Source organism: Leptonychotes weddellii, chromosome 4 (assembly GCF_054177405.1).
Source record: "Leptonychotes weddellii isolate Sample4059 chromosome 4, ASM5417740v2, whole genome shotgun sequence".
NCBI lineage: Eukaryota > Metazoa > Chordata > Mammalia > Carnivora > Phocidae > Leptonychotes > Leptonychotes weddellii.
In genome coordinates this window covers 47,515,211-47,536,330 of record NC_138372.1, presented here as the reverse complement: position 1 = coordinate 47,536,330, position 21,120 = coordinate 47,515,211, and the positions used below count along the sequence as shown (strand labels likewise).

The 21,120-nt window shown below is 36.3% G+C and overlaps 1 protein-coding gene across 4 annotated transcripts in view; it reads right to left on the bottom strand.

The window, feature by feature from the left end:
* EFCAB7 (EF-hand calcium binding domain 7) overlaps positions 1-21,120 on the bottom strand; it is a 44,254-nt gene that overhangs the window by 6,513 nt on the left and 16,621 nt on the right. For 3 of the 4 annotated variants that reach the window (XM_031037219.2, XM_006741704.2, XM_031037220.2), the window contains exons 7-11: positions 16,585-16,726; positions 12,715-12,824; positions 9,821-9,978; positions 9,085-9,218; positions 2,230-2,378 (exon numbers count right to left, since the gene is read on the bottom strand). In XM_031037219.2, coding sequence (XP_030893079.2) covers positions 2,230-2,378; positions 9,085-9,218; positions 9,821-9,978; positions 12,715-12,824; positions 16,585-16,726 — 693 coding nt within the window. The remainder of the gene's footprint in view (positions 1-2,229; positions 2,379-9,084; positions 9,219-9,820; positions 9,979-12,714; positions 12,825-16,584; positions 16,727-21,120) is intronic. The other variant, XM_081818539.1, reaches the window with a different exon arrangement.

Sequence of the window (21,120 nt, the reverse complement as noted above, 5' to 3'; positions counted from 1 at the left end):
CAAATCTATGGAGAAGTTTAAGGATTCCATCATAGATATGCAAAACCGGGCCGGCCAAATTCTGAAATACTGTGTATGATCATGTTCTAAAAACCATAAGGGTAAGATCTGGCAAAACCAGAATGGCCACCTGGATACTAGATAAAATCCTCCATGAAATAACTCATTCCAATAGGGATAAATTGGCTATAATATTAATCGCTGAGGAAAAACTTTCCTAAGATAATGAAAAATGTGGTTAGTCCATGCTTTATCTGTAAGTAAATTAACCTGGAAAAATTGTAGTACATAAACTGGGACTATACTCCAGAAGACTCTCTAAGCATTTCCAAATTGATTTTATACAGTTGATTCTTTCTCTATGATTTATGAATATGTACTACTAAATACAGTACATTTATTTTCAGGATGGGTCAATATATTTCACTGTTGAAAAGTCATAACCGGGGCACCTGGCTGGTTTGGTAGAGCATGTGACTCTAGATCTTGGGGTTATTAAGTTTGAACTGCATGTTGGGTATAGAGATCACTTAAAAATAAAACCTTTATTTTTTTTTAATTTTTAAAATCTTTAAAAGATTTTATTTATTTATTTGAAAGAGTCATACAAGTGGGGCAAGGGGCAGAGGGAGAGGAAGAAACAGACTCCCCACTGAGCAGGGAGCCGGATGTGGGGCTTGATCCCAGCACCCTGAGATTATGACCTGAGTTTAAGGCAGATGCTTAACCGACTGAGCCACCCAGGCGCCCCCAAAATAAAACCTTTAAAAAACAAAACAGGGGTGTGCCTGGGTGGCTCAGTCGGTTAAGCATCCAACTCTTGGTTTCAGCTCAGGTGGCTATCTCATGGGTTGTGGGATCAATCCCTGTATCGGGCTCTAGGCTCATGAAGGAGTCTGCTGAAGTTCTCTCTCCCTCTCCCTCTGCCCCTCCCTGTGTGTGCTTTCTCTCCCTCTCTCAAATAAATAAATCAATCTCAAAAAAAATTTTTTTTATTTCAGAAATCCTTCTTGCCTATGGTTTCAAAGGTCAATGCTATCAGTAAATGCTATAAAATATCTTAAATTGCTCTTAACTAGTTTCTCATATTAAAAGGCATGTGTAGTAGATACAATATTATTCATAGATTAGATGCTGATTTTGCACCATAGGCAGAATGTGGGATTCACTGAACGTTAGGTTAAAGTAGGATATAAAAATTTATTGTAACTATTCACCTCCTATTTTTTTTTTTTTTAAAGATTTTATTTATTTATTTGACAGGGAGAGACACAGCGAGAGAGGAAACACAAGCAGGGGGAGCGGGAGAGAGAGAAGCAGGCTTCCTGCGGAGCAGGGAGCCTGATGCGGGGCTCGATCCCAGCACGCTGGGATCATGACCTGAGCTGAAGGCAGACGCCCAACGACTGAGCCACCCAGGTGCCCCTTCACCTCCTATTTTTAAAAATGGCAAAAAAAATTATAGAGAACTTTTCAGAAAAGAGGTTTATGAGGGATTTTGAATGATGTCAAAGCTAGAACTTAAACCAAAGTCTCCATACACCCAAAATTTAAAATTTGTTGATGCTAGTGTTACCCTCTTAAGTTGATTTATTTACAGAAAGGACAGATACTATTTTTAAGAATATGAACAACAAATGTACTGTTATCTGATACATGGCCTGAAACTCATAAGTTCTTTATTTCACACCTGACACAAAATATAGAATTTAAGAAGTCCTCATTTTTATTATTTCTCTGGTTTACTGAAACTCTTAATAATGATAGCTAACACATACGCAATGCTATATATAAGCCAAGCACCATCCCAAGTGTTTTACAAATATTAACCCAAGAATCAGAATTCCACTTCTCATACAGACACAATCCCCTTATTCTTAGGCTTTATTCTGTTAGGACAAAGAATTCTCTACAGACATGAGACTTTAGCAACTAAAATAGCCATCACCAATTAAGAAATACAACTTTTTAATTACCAAATATTTTTCTGCATATGATATGCTCAAACTCCTTTGTTCCTGAATTATTTAAATGTTGGGAGTAACTAAATTTCAGGTAAGAACAGGAACTTGCATAAACTAGCAGAAACACTGCTGCACTCAAAATTCATTCATATATTGAAGTTCAAGGATCTGAGTGCCCAATTCAAAAGTCATGTGTCAGGAAAATGTTCATGGAGTAAAATATTATGGACATTAAACCCATTGCAAAACTTTCAGATTGCTTTACCTCTGTCAATTCCAGAGCTTTATTATAGCCCATTGAGTGCAGAGTTACCCAAAGGTCACGAGGATCTCCTTCTCGATCATTGGCTTCCATTAGATTCAGATCCATAAAGCCCTGTCTTGTTAGTTCATTCTTCTTGGTATCAAAATTGTCTGTTAAAACAACCAAAAGTTTCTTTGTTACATAATTTTTTTTAAGATTGATTTCTTTATTTCAGAGAAAGAGAGAGCAAATGGGGCGAGGGGCAGAGGGAGATGAAGAGAAAGCAGCAGACATCCCGCCAATTACAGACCCCAACGCAGGGCTCCATCCTACGACCCTGAAATCATGACCTAAGCCAAAATCAAGAGTCGGATACTCAACCGACTGAGTCACCCACGTGCCCCCTTACATAATTTTAAAAGTCATACATCTAATAAAAGGCCTATTATATATTATTACTCATAAATATTTATTTTAAAGGATGCCTTCCTTATGAATCCATGAACAATATGAATATGGCTCAAAACATGCTAGTGAGATACTGTTTCAATTTCCCACAACTCAGCACAAAGCACCATCACAGTATATTATTTGGTTTTCAAAAAAATCAGAAGTTATAAATAATGCAAATATATGCCAAAATTAGAAGAAACTGTCATTTTTCTGGGTAAGTTCCAACCTGTTTGCTTATCTAGAGTATATACTGATACATATTTTTAAAAATTAAAGCTTCAGGGGCGCCTGGGTGGCTCAGTCATTAAGCGTCTGCCTTCAGCTCAGGTCATGATCTCAGGGTCCTGGGATCGAGCCCCGCATCGGGCTCCCTGCTCAGCGGGAAGCCTGTTTCTCCCTCTCCCTCTGTCCTTCCCTCTGCTTGTGTTCTCTTTCTCTCTCTCTGTCAAATAAATAAATAAAATCTTAAAAAATAAATAAATAAAAATTAAAGCTTCATATATGTTTGCCACCTAAACCCAGGAGAACCTGGATGAATTTGACATAATACCCCCCAAATTAATGGTGTTTCAAAAAGGGAGATGTGGAAGGTGCCAGGTTTAAGGAGACTGCTAGATGCCTAATTATTCTAATTTTAACCAAATTGCCCCTGGTCCTTAAAAAACTGTTAGATAATGGGAAACTCTTTTATTATTATTATTATTTGAGAGAGAGCGAGAGCAAAAGAGAGAGAGGGAGCATGAGCAGGGGAGAGGGAGAAGTAGATTCTCTGCTGAGCAGGGAGCCTGACACGGGACTCGATCCCAGCACCCTGGGATCATGACCTGAGCCAAAGGCAGAAGCTTAACCTACTGAGCCACTCAGGCACCCAGGAAATACTTCCAATTCTATGAGTGTCCCAGACAAATAAATCTAAGTATATCCATTTGAACATTATTTGAAAGCAAAACTACATTCACCTAGAAGTATCTACCCATGTATAATTCCTGAATTTGTCTATTATATAGATAATAAACAGTTACTCATCATGGATTATATTCTGTTAACTGCCCTACAAGAAGAAAGATTTTATTTTCCAGCTTCCAACTGTAATATACCCAAGGGAAATAGGTACTCTTTATTTGAGATATCTCTTTTGTATGCATTATTGTGAAAAAAAGCAGCAGAGACATAACAATTTAAAACTGATTGATTAATAGTTTAATAGTAGTATAAAGATTAATAGTATTAATAGATTAATAGTAAAATGTTTGTAGAGTTTGGAAAGTGACAAAGAACTTTTGCAAGGAAAAAAAGTAAATATAGATTAAATTAGATCATAGAAATGGTAGCCATTAAACTGGGGGCTGGAGCCACAATATAATAAAGCAAGATGAAAAAAATAATAATTGATATCAATACAAAGAAATTATTACTTTCAAGGAAAATGTATCTAGATACTGTACTATAGAGACTATCAATAAGTAATCTACTTTTAAAACTTAAAATTCTCAATCCTCCATTACTTTTTTATAAATTCATTAATACCCAACCTCAAGACTTTCTTTAAAGCTATGGTACTCAAGACAGTGTGGTAGTGGCAAAAGATTAGACACATAGATCAGTGGAATAGAACAGAGAAACCAGAAATAGACCCATACAAATATACTGAACTGATATTTGACAAAGGAGCAGAGTCAATTCAAAGGAGAAAGGGTAGTTCTATCAATAAATGGTGTTAGAACAACTGGACATCCACAGGCAAAAAAATAAATATAGACAAGGACCTTACATCTTTCACAAAAATTAACTAAAATGGGTCATAGACCCAGAACACAAAATCTATAAAAACTTCTGGAAGATAACAGGAGAAAATCTGGGTGACTTTGTGTTTGGCTATGTGTTTTTAGATATAACACCAAAAGCACACAAACCAAAAGCATGACACATGAAAGGAAAAAATGGTTAAGCGGGATTTCATTAAAATTAAAAACTGCTCTGTGAAAAACACTATTAAGAGAATGAAAAGACAGGAGCGCCTGGGTGGCTCAGTCGTTAAGTGTCTGCCTTCGGCTCAGGTCATGATCCCAGGGTCCTGGGATCGAGCCCCGCATCGGGCTCCCTGCTCGGCGGGAAGCCTGCTTCTCCCTCTCCCACTCCCCCTGCTTATGTTCCCTCTCTTGCTGTGTCTCTCTGTCAAAAAAATAAATAAAATCTTAAAAAAAAAAAAAAGAGAGAATGGAAAGACAAACCACATACTGAGAGAAAATACTTGCAAAACACAGCTGATAAGATTTGTATCCAATATATACAAAGAGCTCTTAAAACTCAATAGTAAGAAAATAAACACCTCATTCTAAAAATGGGCAAAAGATCTGAAAGACACCTCACCAAACAAGATATACAGATGGTAAATAAGCATATGAGAAGATCATATGTCATTAAGGAATTGCAAATTAAAACAACAAGAGACACACCTATATTCTAGGCTAGAATCCAAAAAACTAGCACCACCAAATGCAGATACTCATTCCTTCCTGGTGGGAATACAAATGGTACAGCCGCTTTGCAAGACAATTTGGCAGTTCTTTCAAAGTTAAACATAGGTTTACTGTACCAGCAATAACTGAATAGAAATGAATTGAAACAAGTTGAAAACTATATATGCACAAAAATATGCATATGAGTATTTCTGTTATTAAAGATTTTATTTATTTATTTGACACAGAGAGAGAGAGCACAAGTAGGGACAGAACGGCAGAGGAAGAAGTAGGCTCCCTGCTGAGCAGGGAGTCCAATGCAGGGCTCAGTCCTAGGACCCTGGGATCATGACCTGAGCCAAAGGCAGACACTTAACCAGCTGATTGAGCCACCCAGGCTCCGAGGCACATGAGTATTCATAGCAGCTACGTTCATAATTACCAAAAATTCAAAATAACCAACATGTCTTTTAATAGGTGAATGAATAAACAAACTATAGTACCTTCATATAATGGAATTATTACTTAGTGCTAAAAAGAAATAAGCTATCAAACCAAAAAAAGAAATCTAAATACATACCGCTAAGTGAAAGAAGCCAGTTTGAAAAGGCTACATATTGCATGATATTCCAACAACAAGGTACTCTGGAAGAGGCAAAACTATAGAGACAGTAAAAAGTTCAGTGGTTGCCAGGGGTTTGAAGGGATGAATAGATACATGAGTAGGTAGAACACAAGGGATTTTTAAGGCAATGAAATTATTCTGTATGATACTGTAAATGGCAGGTACATGTCATTATATATTTGTCAAAATCCAGAGAACAGTACAGCACAATATAACCCTAATATAAGCTATGGATTTTAGTTAATAAAAATACATCAGCATTGGTTCATCAATTTTAACAAATGTATAAAGTAACACAAGATGTTAAAAATAGGGGAAATTCGTAGAGGGTGGAAAAGGAATATATGGGAGATCTAGTCAATCTTTACTATAAACCAACTGCTCCAAAAATAAAGTCTATTAAAAAATAATAAAAATTAAGGTAACTAAGTTCTAAAAAGTTTATTAAATTATCTTACAGATAAACAACACATTTTCTCATTATCAAGGAGGATGGATAAAATTAATATTATGTATGACTAGAAAATAAAATCTTTGGAACTTAAAAAACCCAATTCTTTGCAGTATTATTAATGTTGGTGAAGGAGCCATTCCCTCCAAATCATTTTTTAAGTCAACCAGACCTGGGGATTTTTTTGTAGCAGGGTATTTAAGGTTCTGGAATTTAACTGCCTGGGTGTGAAACTCAGCTGTGAAATTTTCTTGCTATTTGATCAGGTGACTTACCCTCTTTGATTCTGTTTCCTTATCTGTTTTTTTGGTTTTTTTTTTTTTTTAAAGATTTTATTTATTTATTTGACAGAAAGAGAGCACAAGCAGTGGGAGTGACAGGCAAAGGGAGAGGGAGAAGCAGGCTTGCTGCTGAGCAGAGAGCCCGACATGGGGCTCGATCCCAGGATCCTGGGATCATGACCTGAGCCGAAGGCAGACGTTTAACTGACTGAGCAATCCAGGCGGCCCGTTTCCTTATTTGTAAAATGAAAAATAATAGGACATACCTCAGAGAGTTGATGTATAGAAGTACTTCCAACTGGGGACACCAGGTGGCTCAGTCGGTTAAGCATCTGACTCTTGATTTCGGCTTAGGTCATGATCTCAGGGTCGTGAGATTGAGCCCCACATTGGGCTCTGTGCTGGGTGTGGAGCCTGCTTAAGATGCTCTCTCTCTCTTTCTCCCTCTGCCCCTCCCCCCACTTCTCTAAAAAAAAAAAAAGAAGTACTTCCAACTGGTATATGGTAAATTCTCAAAAAAATGTTAACTATCAATTCTACCAGTTAAATTAAATTACTATTATTTTTTTTAAGCAGGCTCCACATGGGGCCTGAACTCATGACTCTAAGACCAAGACCTGAGCTGAGATCAAGAGTCAGACGCTTAACTAAATGAGCCAGCTAGGCTCCCCCAATTTAATTATGAAACTAAAATTTTATTCATCAAAAACTTTACCATAAGAAAATTCTAATTATGATTCACTTATTGAATGTGCTCTAGTGCCAACAATAATCAGAAGATTATATCATTAAAGTTGTAAGATGATTACATTGTCCTAAAAATATTCTGTATATTATCAATCTTGTTATTCGAAGTTTAATAGTATAAGTCAATATGCATTTCTTGTTCCTGATTATACTATATAAACTTTCAGTTAAAAAGAGATATATTTTTGCGGGGCGCCCGGGTGGCATAGTTGTTAAGCGTCGGCTTAACGACTGAGGGTCCTGGGATCAAGCCCCGCGCTGGGCTCCCTACTCAGTGGGGGGCCTGCTTCTTACTCTCCCACTCGCCCTGCTTATGTTCCCTCTTTTGCTGTGTCTCTGTCAAATACATAAATAAAATCTTTAAAAAAAAAAAAAAAGAGATTTTTGAAAACCTTTGTATTAATAATATTTCTACTTTATTTGCTGTTTAGAGAGACAGATTTATTAGACTCCCACCTGGCTTGTTGACTTTGCCAAGCTTAGACCATTTTAAGAACCAAAGGAGTAGGACACATTACTACCCCAGTGACACTGATATGTGAGTTAATCTGTCTCCTGACTGCATTCTGGCCTTCTTATTCTGTGATCTATAGTTGGCTATGGCTTTTTGGTTTTCTCCTTTGATCTTTCAGTCCTTGGCTTAAATACATAAGTCCTCCCCTCTTCCCAGACTTCTCCTAAGAGATAACAGAATTTATCTCATCCTCAGTATTTTTCTTTGCCCATCTTGGTATTTTTGGTTTCCATACCTCCATGGATGTACTTTCTTAATTCAACTCAAACACAAAAAACTAAAGAATTCTTAACATATATAAAGAACTTCCTGGAGGGGCGCCTGGGTGGCTCAGTGGGGTAAGCGTCTGCCTTTGGCTCAGGTCATGATTCCAGGGTCCTAGGACTGAGCCCCATATTGGGCTCCCTGTTCAGTGGGGAGACTGCTTCTCCCTCTCTGCCCTGCTCGTGCTCTCTCTCTGGCTATCTCATCTTTCTCTCTCAAATAAATAAAATCTTAAAAAAAAAAAAAAAGAACTTCATGGAAACTGCTTAATTTTTAGTAAAACTCGAGCCTATTAGTTCTTTGCTGCCTTCTCCTGGGCACAGTTCTGGGCTCTTGACCACCTCAGTCCCATTAGTATCAAGAGCTGGGACAAAATTTTTTCCATTCTAAGCTCTAAAGAGCATAGGCAAAAAAATGAAGTTACATTTAAGTAATTGATATTTTCTTTTAACTTAAATACTATACCAACTATCAATTTAACGAAAACAAATATTTATGTTTTTATGGTCTATAAACAATGTTATTACTTTCTAAAAAAAAAAGATTTTATTTATTTGAGAGAGAGGGAGCGTGTGAGCACGAGTACGAGCGGGAAGGAAGGACGGAGGGAGAGGGAGAAGCAGGATCCTCTCTGAGCAGGGAGCCCAATGTGGGGCTCCATCCCAGGACCCTGGGATCATGACCTAAGCCAAAGGTAGATACTTAACCAACTGAGCCACCCAGGCGCCCCACAATGCTATTACTTTTTTAACTGTCCTAATTGCCATAATATTCTATGGAGAAGTTTGATATTCTACTTCTTAAGGATGAAAGGATGCTACATATTTTTTTTATATATCCACTAAGAAAAAGAAAAGTGCAGGGTGCCAGGGTGGCTCAGTCAGTTAAGCAGCTGACTCAATTTCGGCTCAGGTCATGATCTCAGGATTGTGGGATCAAGCCCCACATCGGGCTCTGCGCTCAGCACTGAATTCGCTTGTCCCTCCCTCTCCCTCTTCCCACTTGCTCTCTCTCTCTCTCACACATAAATAAATAAAATCTTTAAAAAAAAAAAAAAAAAAAGGAAAAAGACAAGTGCTTACCACGGCAGACAGCCCAAGCATCTTCATCACATTTCTCACCACTTGTTCTCAATTCAAAAAAATTATATTCTTCAAGGCTTAGAAGACCATTTCCATCTAAATCAATTACTTCAAATATATCTGATAAAGTTGACCTAAAATTATAAAAATAGGAAATTGTCTTCAAGGCAACTAGACTAAAATAAAGTAATATCAAGGCATTAAACAATTTTTGTGAACTTAATGTATCCAGATATATTTCTTATTAAGTCTACTATGAGATAAACAAGCTTCTAAAACAACCATAGTATCTCAACACATAGTAGGACCTCAATGAAAAGTAATTCTCTCCTTTACTCCTTTCTCCAATCTACTTTCTTCTTCCTCTTCTACCAGACGTTACTGTATATATCTAGGGTATGAGAGAACCACCTAAGTATTTGGATTCATATTTGACAGTTATCTAAGTTAACAGTGCAACTAGCAGGATCTATTTCTAAGGCAGTGCCTAGTCAGGTAGAAATCTGTAGATGTATGACTAAAGTTGACTTGCCAAATGTGTGGAACCCAGAAATGAATGGCAATCCCAGATCTGTGAATGGAAAATCACACTCAGATGCCCAGTGAGTGAGCTGAATTATTGAATTAGAATCTGGGGGTAGGGGTGGTGGCTGGCCAAAGGAAAGGATGGAAGACAGGCTATTCATCTATAACCTGTTTAGATGTTATAGTTCTAACCTGAATAAACAAAACTTACCTAAATTCCTTTGTAAGAAATAATTCCCCTGTTCCATCTCTATACACAAGCTGGGCCTCTTCAGTTATGGGTTTTATTTCTTTCCTCAGCCTACAGCCAGTTGTGGAAGGAATTAACCAGTAAATCCCAGGTCCTAGTTCACCGGTCCACCCAAACACCTTTTCTCAAAAGAGTTAAAAAACAACAACCACCATGAGTCTTAATAACTTTTGATCTTTCTTCTGAAAGAGAAGCATTAGAAGTAATTTATCAATATTCACCAAGTCTATTATTCTTCTATCAATCTTTTACGGGCTTCAAAATCTCTTTATTAATGGTAGCCCTGGCACAAGATCATTAGATGTAGTTCATAATATATTTTTAAAAACAAATGCCTAATACTATAATAGGTAAGAAGTTATATAACTTCTAAATCTTCCCCAATAAAAAAAGTTTGTGATGCAAATATCTTCAACAGGAAGCAGAGATCTTAGAATAATTTTTCAGTTACAATTCCCTAGTTTGATTCAAACATAAATATGTGATTTGTAATTAGATTTCAATAACCAAAAGTAAAAATTAAACATATTTCAAGAGTTCACTATTTGTATGAACTAGCCATATTTTTTTTTTTTTTAAAGATTTTTATTTATTTATTTGACACAGAGAGACACAGCGAGAGCAGGAACACAGCAGGGGGAGTGGGAGAGGGAGAAGCAGGCTTCCCGCCGAGCAGGGAGCCCGATGCGAGGCTCGATCCCAGGACGCTGGGATCATGACCTGAGCTGAAGGCAGACGCTTAACGACTGAGCCACCCAGGCGCCCCTGAACTAGCCATATTTTTAAGAGTCCAATTATATAGACAGAATCACTGGAATTTTACTATTATTTATGTAATATGGACTATAAAACAAGATGGTAGAATCCCAGATAAACCTACCTTATACAAAATTCTTTTCCATCACACTATATTTATAATGAGTGCCAGGACATTTGCATAGGAAACATTTTATTCTCCTGTTTCATAAAAGAAAGTATAATGGCATCTCTCGGGCGCCTGGGTGGCTCAGTTGGTTAAGCGACTGTCTTCGGCTCAGGTCATGATCCTGGAGTCCCTGGATCGAGTCCCGCATCGGGCTCCCTGTTTGGCAGGGAGTCTGCTTCGTCCTCTGACCCTATCCCCTCTCAAGTGTTCTCTCTCTCTCAAATAAATAAAATCTTTAAAAAAAAAAAAAATAATGGCATCTCTCTATGGACCTTCTAGGTGTGTTCTGGAACCAAACAGCTACCTATAAAGCCTAGGGGTTATTTCTGTCAAATGCATTAAAACTAAGCATTTTCTCATCGTGTATAACAGCTAAGCAAACAGCTATTTGCCCTTCAGCACAGAATCGCCCTAGGGAATTCTATTCAGTGTTGTGTCCAAAAACTTTCAAAATGCAGATGTATTTTAGTTCATCCTGGGGACTCATACACAAAATAAAGTTGCTTATCAACTGAATTCTGGTTTAGCCCTATTTCTGCCCTCACAAGTCAGAGGAACCATAATCATCCTAAAGTAACCACATCCTATCTTGATACAAGAAGCAATCCAATAAAACCAGGGTCATTTTGAAGACTAAAGATTGGCCAAATCCCTCCTTGGGAAACCATAATCTTGTAAATTGGCCAGATGTAGGCTGATATCCAGGAGTGAGAAGCAGTTCCTGCTGCTTCCTAATACATGTTACCCCATGAACTTCCCTTATCTCCACATATAACCTTGAACTGCCACTGTGGATGGCAAATGGGAAGTCTTTCATGGGCAGAAAACTCTTCTTAAAGAAAATGATTGTGAAACTAAAACTAAAACTAAAAATCCCTTGTAAATATGACATATTACAGAAAAACAGAAGCCGATATAGTAAAAAGGTAAATAGAAACTCATTCAAAGTTTATTACAGGCTTGCTATGTACTAACATTTTTACACATGGAATATCATAAGAAAGTAATTTTATCCAAAACAAAATGGGAAAAGCTATTGTTTTAGACAATGCTTTATCTTGAACTTAACTTTGTAGTCAGTTCTGAAGAAGAGTTTCGTCAAAACATTAACTTCTGTCATTTTATTTGTTTCTTGCCTATAACTATTCTTGTCTGTTAGGAAGCCTACAATAAAGACTTTTATATAACATTCCATCAGGGAAATGTTTGTCTGTCGTTGGACCTATATAAAGATTAAATATGATACTGCAGTAAGCCCTTGAATAGTATTATTCCTGTTGTTGTGTAGCAGATGTATTTTGTAGTCCTCATAAAATAAATAGCCACAGTTATGTATCTGCCTCACATATTTGGCCTCTGAGTAAATATATAATTAGGAAAGATCAAAACAACCCCACGGGCAACATATAAAATCATTTAAAAGCATTCCTTCAGATCAATCTATTTTTGAACCCTATAATGTGAGTCAAGCCTGAGGATAATAATCTTGAAGTTTTTCTTTTTTGCAGTAGTAGTATAAGAAAGACAAACATCTAAAGCAACTTTTCCAAAGTCTTAAATTGCTAGTATTTAGGGAAAAAATCCACTGGCATCAATCATTTTTATTGCATGTAAAAAAAAAAAATGTTCACATGTGAGGCATCTGGGCATTTAGAGAAGAAGAAAGTGAAGTAAAATGTCACACAACTTATAAGTTATGAAGCCAAGACTACTAATCAATCCTCAGCTCTTAATCTCAGCAAACAAGAAAAAAATTCATCACAATTAATAAAACACATATAATATGCATAGTGCTTAAGTACTGTATATACCCTAATTGGAGGGGAAGATACAAGTTAAGAACAAACAAATATAGAAAAACTATTATTTTCCCCAAACCTGAGTTCATATTATATTTTTAAATTAAACATTAGGAAATAAATATGTATACTTCTCTATTTCGTAGTTCAGTAAAACACATGAGTTGTAGATTTGCTTGACTCTCATTTTCCTTAAGAATATACAAGGCAGTATCAACTGACAACCAAGGGGATGGTTTTCCTATAAACAAAAAACCCAAACATCTTAAAATAAGCAATTACTACTTACTCTTTCCTATCTAAAAAAGCAGTTGGTGGTTTCTTTCCCCTTTGGATTTTTTTTTTTTTTTAGAAATACATAACCCATTTTTATACAGAAACATCATAGCATTTGTAACTATATACAGTGAGCTTGCTAGAAATATTGTCTATACCTACTTTCTAAAGATCATAACTTTTCTTTTTTTTTTTAAACATTTTTTTTTTTAAAGATTTTATTTATTTATTTGAGACAGAGAGAATGAGAGAGACAGAGAGCACATGAGAGGGGGGAGAGTCAGAGGGAGAAGCAGGCTCCCTGCTGAGCAGGGAGCCCAATGGGGGACTCGATCCCGGGACTCCGGGATCATGACCTGAGCCGAAGGCAGTCGCCCAACCAACTGAGCCACCCAGGAGCCCAAGATCATAACTTTTCTTAAGTTTATCAGAAAGCTAAGGTTGCAAGGCAACCAAGTAGCCTGAAATCCAAGGAAAAACAACCCTTTAGGGAGAGATGAGATTCAAGCACTAGCTAACCTGTGGAAAGGCACTGGAGGAAAAGATGTGAGACACCATCTATGTGCTGGCAACTCCATAATTTATATCTCCAGCTAGAACCTTTTCTTTGAACTTTAGACCCATATAATCAACTGTCTATTTGACATTTCCACTTGAATTTCTAGGTCTAAAACTGACCTTCCCCAACTCCTTAAAAAAAAAAAAACAACTGCTTATCTATATTCTTCTCTATCTCTGTCTCAGTAAATAGTAATTCATCCTTCCAGTTGCCATGCTTCCAATCAAGCCAAGAATCTTGAAATCATCTTTAACGTTTTTCTTCTCTCGAATATGATAGCCAATCTTCAGGAAATCCTGTGGTTTAACCTTTAAAATATATCCAGGATCTCTACTTTTTATCACTTCTACATTTCTGGTTCAAAGCATCATCAGTACCCTCCTAGAAGTCTGCAGTAGCATCACGGCTGGACCCCTGCATTCTCTTGGGTCCCCTTCCATCTATTTCTAATATAGCAACCTGACTGCTCTTGTTAAAATATGTCAGATTATGTCCTGTCTCTACTCAAAATCCTCTCATGGAGTTGAGAGTTGGAATAATGTTGCTCCCACCCTAACAATAAGAAACAGTACATGAACTAGAAAATCGTAATTTTTTCTTGAACTCATCAGAGCTGAGGTCCCAGGGCAACCAAGTAGTCTGAAATCCAAGAAAAGACACACCCTTCCAAGAAGAGATGAAATACAAGCACTCGCTTATCTGTGGTGCAGCACAGAAGACAAGATGTCAGGCACCATATAAATGGAAAAAGAAAAGAGAGAGCAGAAGAGATATTTGAAGAAATAAAGATGGAAAATTTTTCTAAAAATAATGAAAGACAGTAAGTCAAAAATCCAAGCAGAATAAATACAAACAAACACACTCCACAATAACAGCACCAACAAGAAAAACAAAAGCACCTAGACACATATTCAACAGTTGTAAATTAAAGATGAAGAGAAAATTGTGAGAGCAGCCATAGGAAAAATCCTCCTAAGCTTAGTTCTTCATTTCTCTCAGAAGCCCAAGTCTTCATTATGGCAAAAACAAACCAAAAAACAAAATCAGCTCTACCCGATTTTGTCCCTGGTTCCTCCCTGTCTTCATCTCCTACTTCATTCTTTCATTCTCCTACCTCATTCTAGCCATTCTAGTCACCTTGTTGTTCTTCTACCACCAGGGACACTCTCACCTCAGAGCCTCTGACAGAGTATTTTTTCCCTCTCTGTGGAATGCTCTGCCACCTCCACTCTTCACCACTCTTCACCCATCCCTTCCACAAGCTCTACAACGACAAAGATTCCTGCCTGGCCTTCTGTGGAAGACAGCAGAAATGGCTGCCCTCTCTGTATTCACAGCACATTGCAATGTGACTTGCAGCTCCTCCATCAAGAGATCAGGTCTATTTCTCTACCTTATAAATCTGGGCTTGCCTTGTTACTTGCTATGAACAACAGAATATAGCAAAAGTAATGTGCCACTTCTGAGCCCAAACCTCAGGAAGCCCTAAGTGCTTCTGCTTTTTCTTTGAGATCCCTGTTACACCAAGAGAACAAGTCCAGGCTAACTCACTAGAAGGTAAGAGATTATATGGGGCAGAGTAAAGCTGTCCCAGCTGAGACCTCACAGAGAGCCCAGCCAAGACCAATAAAGCCAGCAATGAGCTAACCCGCCTCTGATCACGGATGCATTAGTTAGTCCTACAGAGAAAAGCAAAGCCCAGCTCAAAACAAAATAACTGTCTAGCAAACCTGCTGACTAGTGAACAATTGTTTCATTGTTTTAAACCACTGACTTTTGGGGTAATTTGTTATATAGCAGTTGATAACTGATACACCTCTTTCAAAGTCTTTGCTCAAATGTTAACTTCTTAATGAAGCATACACTAACCACTCCATTTCAGTGGCAACTCATATTCCCTCAGCTTTCACAATGCCCTATCCCTATTTTTCCCATAGGATTTATCACTTTCTAACATACCATACCATTTACTATTTATTATGTTTTACTATTTATTGTTAGTTTCCCCTACTAGAATGTAAGTTCATAAAGACAAGGATTTTTGTCTTTTTTGTACTCTGATGTATCCTAAGCACCTAAAATAATACTTGATATATAAGGCCCTCAATAAATAATTGATAAGTAAGTGAATAAAGGATCTTCTTCATAAGACTATGGAGAATTAATATCTCCATTGAATATGCAGGCCTATCTTGATACCTTTATCTGAAAAAAAAATGATTATTGTAATTGTCACTTAAAAGTATCAACCACCAAATGTTTTAAGTATCCCATAAGATATACAGTGAAAACTTTTAGAATCTCTACTTTAGGAAGCAAAAAGAATGGGGTGGGGAAGAATCCTCTAGTAATAAAATAAACATTTTCTTACATAAGCATAATAAAAGAAAAATAAAAATTGATACTTAGAACAATCAACATTAAAAGGATATCTAGTGAAAGCACCCTTATAGACATTTTCACTAATTAAAAATATAATAGTCATGGGCACCTGGGTGGCTCAGTCATTAAGCATCTGCCTTTGGCTCAGGTCATGATCCCAAGGTCCTAGGATCAAGCCCTGCATCAGGCTCCCTGCTCCGCGGGAAGCCTGCTTCTCCCTCTCCCACTCCCCCTGCTTGTGTTCCTGCTCTATCTCTCTCTGTCAAATAAATAAATAAAATCTTTAAAATATATATATATAATAGCCATTTTAGACACTAGGAGATCAATTTGTATCTAACACTTATATACAAAAAAACAATATTACCATGAATGCAAAGATTATTAATAAAGGTTGTCTGCAGTTCATATTGCCCCAAATTATGTTCCTATAGAACTTCTCTTAAACATATTAATTTAAAAAATTGACAAATGGAAGAGTTAAAACTTAATTAGTAAATAAAAAGTTAGAATTCTATGTCATGAAGAAACCAGGGTACACTTTGTTCTTGTTTTTAAATGAATGAAAATAATGTTTTAAACATAACGAAAAGCAACCTAAATACTTTGTAAAATATGATAACATAGTCCAAGTATAAACTAATGCTTTCTTTCTTAAAGTATATGTAACCATGTTTCTTAGGTAGATTATTTTCTTTACTAAGGCTACCAAATATTTACATAAGTATTTTCAAAGAGGGCATAAATTGAAATTTTAAAAATACATGAAAAACTTAAAACTTGCCTTCAACTTGACTCAGGTTTAATGGTTTAATTGTTAGATAAACCATGGATCTCTGAGCTATTTGCATCCTATATTGATGACTAATGATTTCACCATCTTCTTCTAAGAAAAAGCAACCTTTTGATTGTACACATTGCCACTCCTGAAATGAAGGAAAAAAATTTTTTTCAAACACTTATTAAATGTTTCCAGCATGCAGAGTAATAAAGAGAAACCTGAGGAGGATATAAAAGAAATGTCAAATAGAGCACTGACCTCCAGGAATTTGCGACATCATTAAGAGGTAAAACAAACAAACAAACAAAAAACCGGCCTAACACAATTCAATTATAGTACATGGTTAGAACAAGAAAATAATCACATGTGCAAAATAATAACTCTAGTTCCTAAAATAATGCCTGGCACATTGTAGGTATTCAATAGTGTCTGACTGATGGGGGGGGTTGCATCGATATAAACTGAGAGGGCAATCTATGAACCGTATCTTGAAGGATTAGCAGAATTTAGATAATGAAAAGCTAGGAAAAGACATAATGGAAAAAAGAAGTAAGAAAAATGAAGTTCATGAGAGTGGGAGAAGTACTGAAACAGAGTAATAAAATAAATAATAAATAAATAAATAAATAAAAATGCTGCTACAGGGGCACCTGGGTGGCTCGGTTGGTTGAGTGTCCAACTCTTGGTTTTGGCTCAGGTCATGATCCCACGGGTCACAGGATCAAGGGCCCTCCCCACCTCCCACCCTGAGTCAGGCTCCGCTCAGCGAAGTTTGCTTGAGGATTCATTCCCTCTGCCCCTCCCACCACTCATGTGCTCTCTCGCTCTCTCTCTCAAATAAATAAATCTTTTTAAAAAATGCTGCCACAATAATTAGGGCAGGATTAGTGCTTGGAACATAGTAAAAATGACTAAGGGCCACTAAAACTGATGTTGAAAGGAAAAGTGATGACTTTGTATTTAAAAGTTAAAGTACATGACAACCAAAATAACCGTTTCAAGTCCAGGTAACTAAAAGAATACTGAATAAGTTTTACAGCTGTAACAAAATGCTCATAAACATCAGTTTTGAGAAAGACTTCTATACGATTAGTTCTGCTATTTCTGGTTAGCCAAATCCCTTCTGGTCGAAACTAATAGCTCCTGGATCTCTTAAGTTTTAAATAAAACTCGAAGATGACGCTATATGCAGAAAGTAAAAAAATTCTCCACTGAAGATATGAGAAATTGTGCCATTGCCATAAATGTGTACAAAAATGCTCTTCAATTTATCATTAGGTTTGTCTACCTATAATGTATAACATATTTCTGTTCTATTCCTAATGACTTCCAAACATATTTACAAGGTTTTGAAATGACTTTATAAAAAAGGATTTTGGTTTTGTTTTTTTAAGATTTTATTTATTTGAGAGAGAGAGAGAAAGCTAGAGAGGGAACACAAGCACTGGGAGTGGGAGAGGGAGAAGCAGGCTCCCGGCTGAGCAGGGAGCCTGATGTGGGGCTCGATCCCAGGACCCTGGGATCATGACCTGAGCTGAAGGCAGACGCTTAACGACTGAGCCACCCAGGTGCGCCATAAAAAAGGATTTTGAAAAATTATCTGGATGATATTTAAATAATAAGCTCAAGGCTTTAATCATATTAAGAAAGCTACTGAAAAGGTCTGCATTAGCTGTATACAATAATATAAAAAATACTAGTAATCCATTATAGAATTATCTACTATGGCACTAAAAAGGCGAGAACAAACATAATTTACACTGAGAATGATTTCTCACCCACTTTTTTTTAAAGGCTAAATAATCCTAACATGTATTTATACATCATTTTTCCATTGTATAAATGGTAATTATTTTCATATTTTATGTTATTTTCATAGAACCAAAATAAATTTAAAATTAGAAATTTAGAAATAGGGGGAAAAAATCTCCATAATTCTATCATCCTAGTTTGATTTCTATGTAATCCTTCCTAAGACTGGCCTTAGATAGAAACCTATTTTTTATATTCTAATTAACATTATTTTATGTTGTATCTTTTCTATTTAATGTTATATCTAAAATATTTTGCTACTGAAAAATAAGAACAAAGTTGGAGGACTTACATGTCCTGATTTAAAAAAAATAAAAATAAAAAATAAAAATAAATAAAAACTCACTTCAAAGCTACAGTAATCAAAACAGTGTGATAGTGGCATAAGGACAAATATATAGACCAATGGCATAGATAGACAGCCCAGAAATAAACTCTCACATACGTGATCAAGTAGTTTTCAACAAGGATGCTAAGACCATCTGGGTAGCTCATTCGGTTAAGCCCCCGACTCTTGGTTTTGGCTCAGGTCATGGTCTTGGGATCCGGAGATCTAGCCCGGTGTCAGGCTCCACACTTTGCTCAGAGTCTGCTTGTCCCTCTTCCTTCCCCTTACCTCCCCTCACTTGCCCTCATGCATGCTCTGTCTCGAAAATAAATAAATAAAATCTTAAAAAAAAAAAAAAAGGATGCTAAGACCATTCAATGGGAGAAAGGACAATCTGGTCAACAAATGAAGCTGGGAAACCTGGATATCCAAGTGCAAAATAATTGATTTGAACTCCTTATACCATATATAAAAATTAACACAAAATGGATCAAAGACCTAAATTTAAGTACTAAACTATAAAATTCTAAGAAGAAAACATAGTAGAAAAGCTTCATGACATTGGATTTGGCTATTTCTTGGATAGGACACCAAAAACACAGGCCAGAAAAAAATATATAGACGAAAGCTTGTCAGTTCCCCCCCCAAATTAAACACAGAATTACTATATGATCCAGCAATTCCATTTTTGGATATATATCAAACAGATATTTGTATACCCATCTTCATAGCAGCATTATTCACAATAGCCAAATGGTGAAAAGAATCCAAATGTCTACTCATGACTGAATGGATAAACAAAATGTGGAATATACATACAATGGAACATTTTCAGCCTTAAAAGGGAATAAAATTCTAACATATGCTGCACATGGATAAACCGTGAAGACATTATGCTAAGTGAAGGAAGCCAGACAAAGGACAAACATTTTATGATTCCACTTATATGAGGTACCTAGATTAGTTAAATTCAGAGACAGAAAGTAGAGCAGTATTTGCCAAGAGTGAAAAGTGGAGGAAATGGGGAGTTACTGTTTAATGGGTAAAGAGATTCAGTTGGGGATGATGAAAAAGTTCTAAAGATGGATAGTGGTGGTGGTTGCCCAACAATGTGAATGTACTTAATGCACATAACTATACACTTAAAAATGGTTAAAATGGTAAATTTTATGTTATGTATATTTTGCTACAATGAAAAAGCCCATTTTGCTAAGCAATTTTAGTTTTTTCAATTTAACTGGATCTATAATTATCCATTGAGTTGGTATACCATTACTTACTTATTTCTAAAATGTTGAATATCTAAATCATTTCTAATTTCTCATCAGTATAAATAATAATAAAATGAAGACTACTTTGTCTAAATGCTTTTCCTTTCATGAATAATATCCTTCGAAAGAACTCCCGGCCAAAAGTAAGCACACTTTTAAGGCTAATGACATGTGTTACCATATTGCTTTGTAAAACAGTGATCCAATTTTACAATACCACCAACAATGATTATAGTAGTAATTTTGCCACTACCATAACTTGGTCAGTAGTGTTATCATTCAAAAAATTGGGTGGTGGGGGGCGCGTGGGTGTCTCATTCGGTTAAGCATTCAACTCTTGGTTTGGGCTCAGGTCATGATCTCAGGGTCCTGGGATGGAGCACGGCATAGGGCTGCATGCTCAGTGGGGAGTCTGCTGGAGTTTCTCTCTCCCTTTCCATCTCCTTCTACCCCTCCCCCAGCTCATGCTCTCTCTCTCTCTCAAATAAAAAATAAATAAATAAATCTAAAAAAAACAAAACAAAACTGGGTGATGGTGGGAAGCAAGGTGTGGGTACATAAAATATTCATTATAGTATTCCACATATTTTTGTATATGGTGTTGTATCAATTTTTGTGTCAATTTATATTTATGCAATAAAATGATATAATAATTAAAATGGTTTTTTAACAATTTCTGCATTAATTTGAATTTCTCTGATTACTAGCAAGGCTGGACTTTTCCCCATGTGTTTATTATTTTTGTCTCCTTTTGTGTGAACTGCCTATTCATCCTCTATTTTCATAGGTCTATCACAGACTTGATATTTTTGTTACATATTTTAATAAATTCTCTTGACTGTTTTAGATGTTGACTACCCTTTGTAAGCTTTGATGTATGTATTTTCTCTGTTTCTTTTACTTTAGTTTTGGTTACTTTTCAACTTATGAAAGTTTTCCATTTTTATATTCATCTTTTCTTTGGAGATTTCTTCTTAAACTGAATTTTAAGAAATTACCATTATTGCTGAACTACTACTTAAGCTTTCAGTCAGTCATTAATCACAAGCACTGTCACACCTTTGGGGTATAAAAGATATGTGTACTTTTAATTCTGATAAATTAAAATGTGACCTTAAATTATTGGAA